We start from the raw sequence: 1,561 nt of genomic DNA, 5'->3' as shown, positions 1-1,561 counted from the left end.
TAAAACGAGCAGTTCACCATTTATTTCTCTTAATCAAAACTCAAGGAGAACAGACCCTCAATGGTGATGATCAAACTTTGTATCTTCCTGCAGTTGATGGAAAGCTGCATCCATCAAGTTCACTCTACTACAATGATACAGTGTTTGAGAGCCAAAGGTTGAAGGAAGGACTGGAGGATAAGTTCCTGTTGCTTGAGAAACTCAGTGAATGTCATCTGGGCAGTGACATCTTTGAACAGCATCAACTGGTCAAAATGTTACCTCAGAAACTTCAGCCTAAAATGTTGTCTCAGATCACCGAGGAGAAAATTGAATCAAACATGCAACTTTGTGAGCTTGGGAATGGTTGTGAGTTCAGTGGATGGTTTGATCAACATCTCTCCTCAGAAGGATTCAAACATGGACTCATCTGTCTCCTCAGACAAGAGACGAGAGGCAAAATAACACAACAAAAGGCATCAGAGATATGTGAAAAGACATTTGGCAACATTCAGATTGTATGCTGTAAATCTCTGAAAACGATACTATGTCTGGATGAACAGCCATTACTCAAAACTGTCAGAGATACTGATGTTTTTGTCAAAAAACAACAGCAAGGTTTCACCCTATTCTTGATACACAATGATAACTTGGCTCCTAAAGTTATTAATGAAGCTATTATGATTTTCTTAAAGGAGATTAATATTCTGCTCGGTCATAAAATTTCATCAGTTCATCTTCCAGTGCTTGGACAACTCCTTATGTGCGACAGTCTGCAAGATGTTCGGAAAACTCTGGCTAAAAATGAAATCTATGACAGTTCTGTAACTGAAACACAAATTATCAGTCCACCAGACCCTGGGACAAATATTCCAGATGAATGGCTTGATTCATTAGACATGAGCTTTCTGAACAACTTTGAAGAAGGGGAATATGTTGGCTACCGCAGAAACAACACATACATTTATGCAGTTGTTGTTGAAGTACTTCCTGGTTGCTCTGGAAGATGTTCCTGGAAATACAAAATTGATATTGGAGACGATGAACCAGTAGAAGTCAGTCATCTTGACCTATACCAATTTAAACGAGAAACGAAGGTTAAAATAGGAGGAATGAGAGATACATTTTCCATGGAGCTTGGGGTACTGGTGGAATCTGTGCCACATTCTTCCCAGTCAGCACAAAGTTCTCTACCAATTTCTCTAGATGAAATTAAAAAGGAAATCGACAAATGTGTGACTGAGATCTCGACTCTTCCTGAAGAGGAAAGAAGGGAAGCTATCAGGAGACTTTACCTCAAATGGCATCCTGACAAAAATCCTGACTGCCATTTACTTGCTACAGAGGCATTCCAATATTTGCAACATCGGATTGATGAACTCAACAAAGGCAGGGTTACGTTATCCACATCATCTCCCAGCAGATCTTCTAATTTCAGAGACTTCTACCAGCAATGGGACCAAGAAGCACAATGTCACAGAAGTGGTCGAGAAAGATTTTTTAGATCTAGAGCATCCCATTCCTACAACTTTTGGACCCATAACACAAATATTCCAAGACCAAACAAAGAAGAGGCCAAACG

The 1,561-nt window shown here is 39.7% G+C and overlaps 1 protein-coding gene across 1 annotated transcript; it reads left to right on the top strand.

The window, feature by feature from the left end:
• Positions 1 to 5: 5 nt before the first annotated feature.
• On the top strand, positions 6 to 1,553 carry LOC108166107 (sacsin-like; the record flags this gene model as incomplete). Its single annotated transcript, XM_017303667.1, has 1 exon — positions 6 to 1,553. A coding segment is annotated over one exon (1,548 nt), but the record flags the coding sequence as incomplete, so codon positions are not given.
• Positions 1,554 to 1,561: the final 8 nt, after the last annotated feature.

This window comes from Poecilia reticulata, unplaced genomic scaffold (genome assembly GCF_000633615.1).
Source record: "Poecilia reticulata strain Guanapo unplaced genomic scaffold, Guppy_female_1.0+MT scaffold_2163, whole genome shotgun sequence".
Taxonomy (NCBI): Eukaryota; Metazoa; Chordata; class Actinopteri; order Cyprinodontiformes; family Poeciliidae; genus Poecilia; species Poecilia reticulata.
The sequence above is the reverse complement of the archived record's forward strand: the minus strand, read 5'-3'. Positions and strand labels throughout refer to the sequence as shown.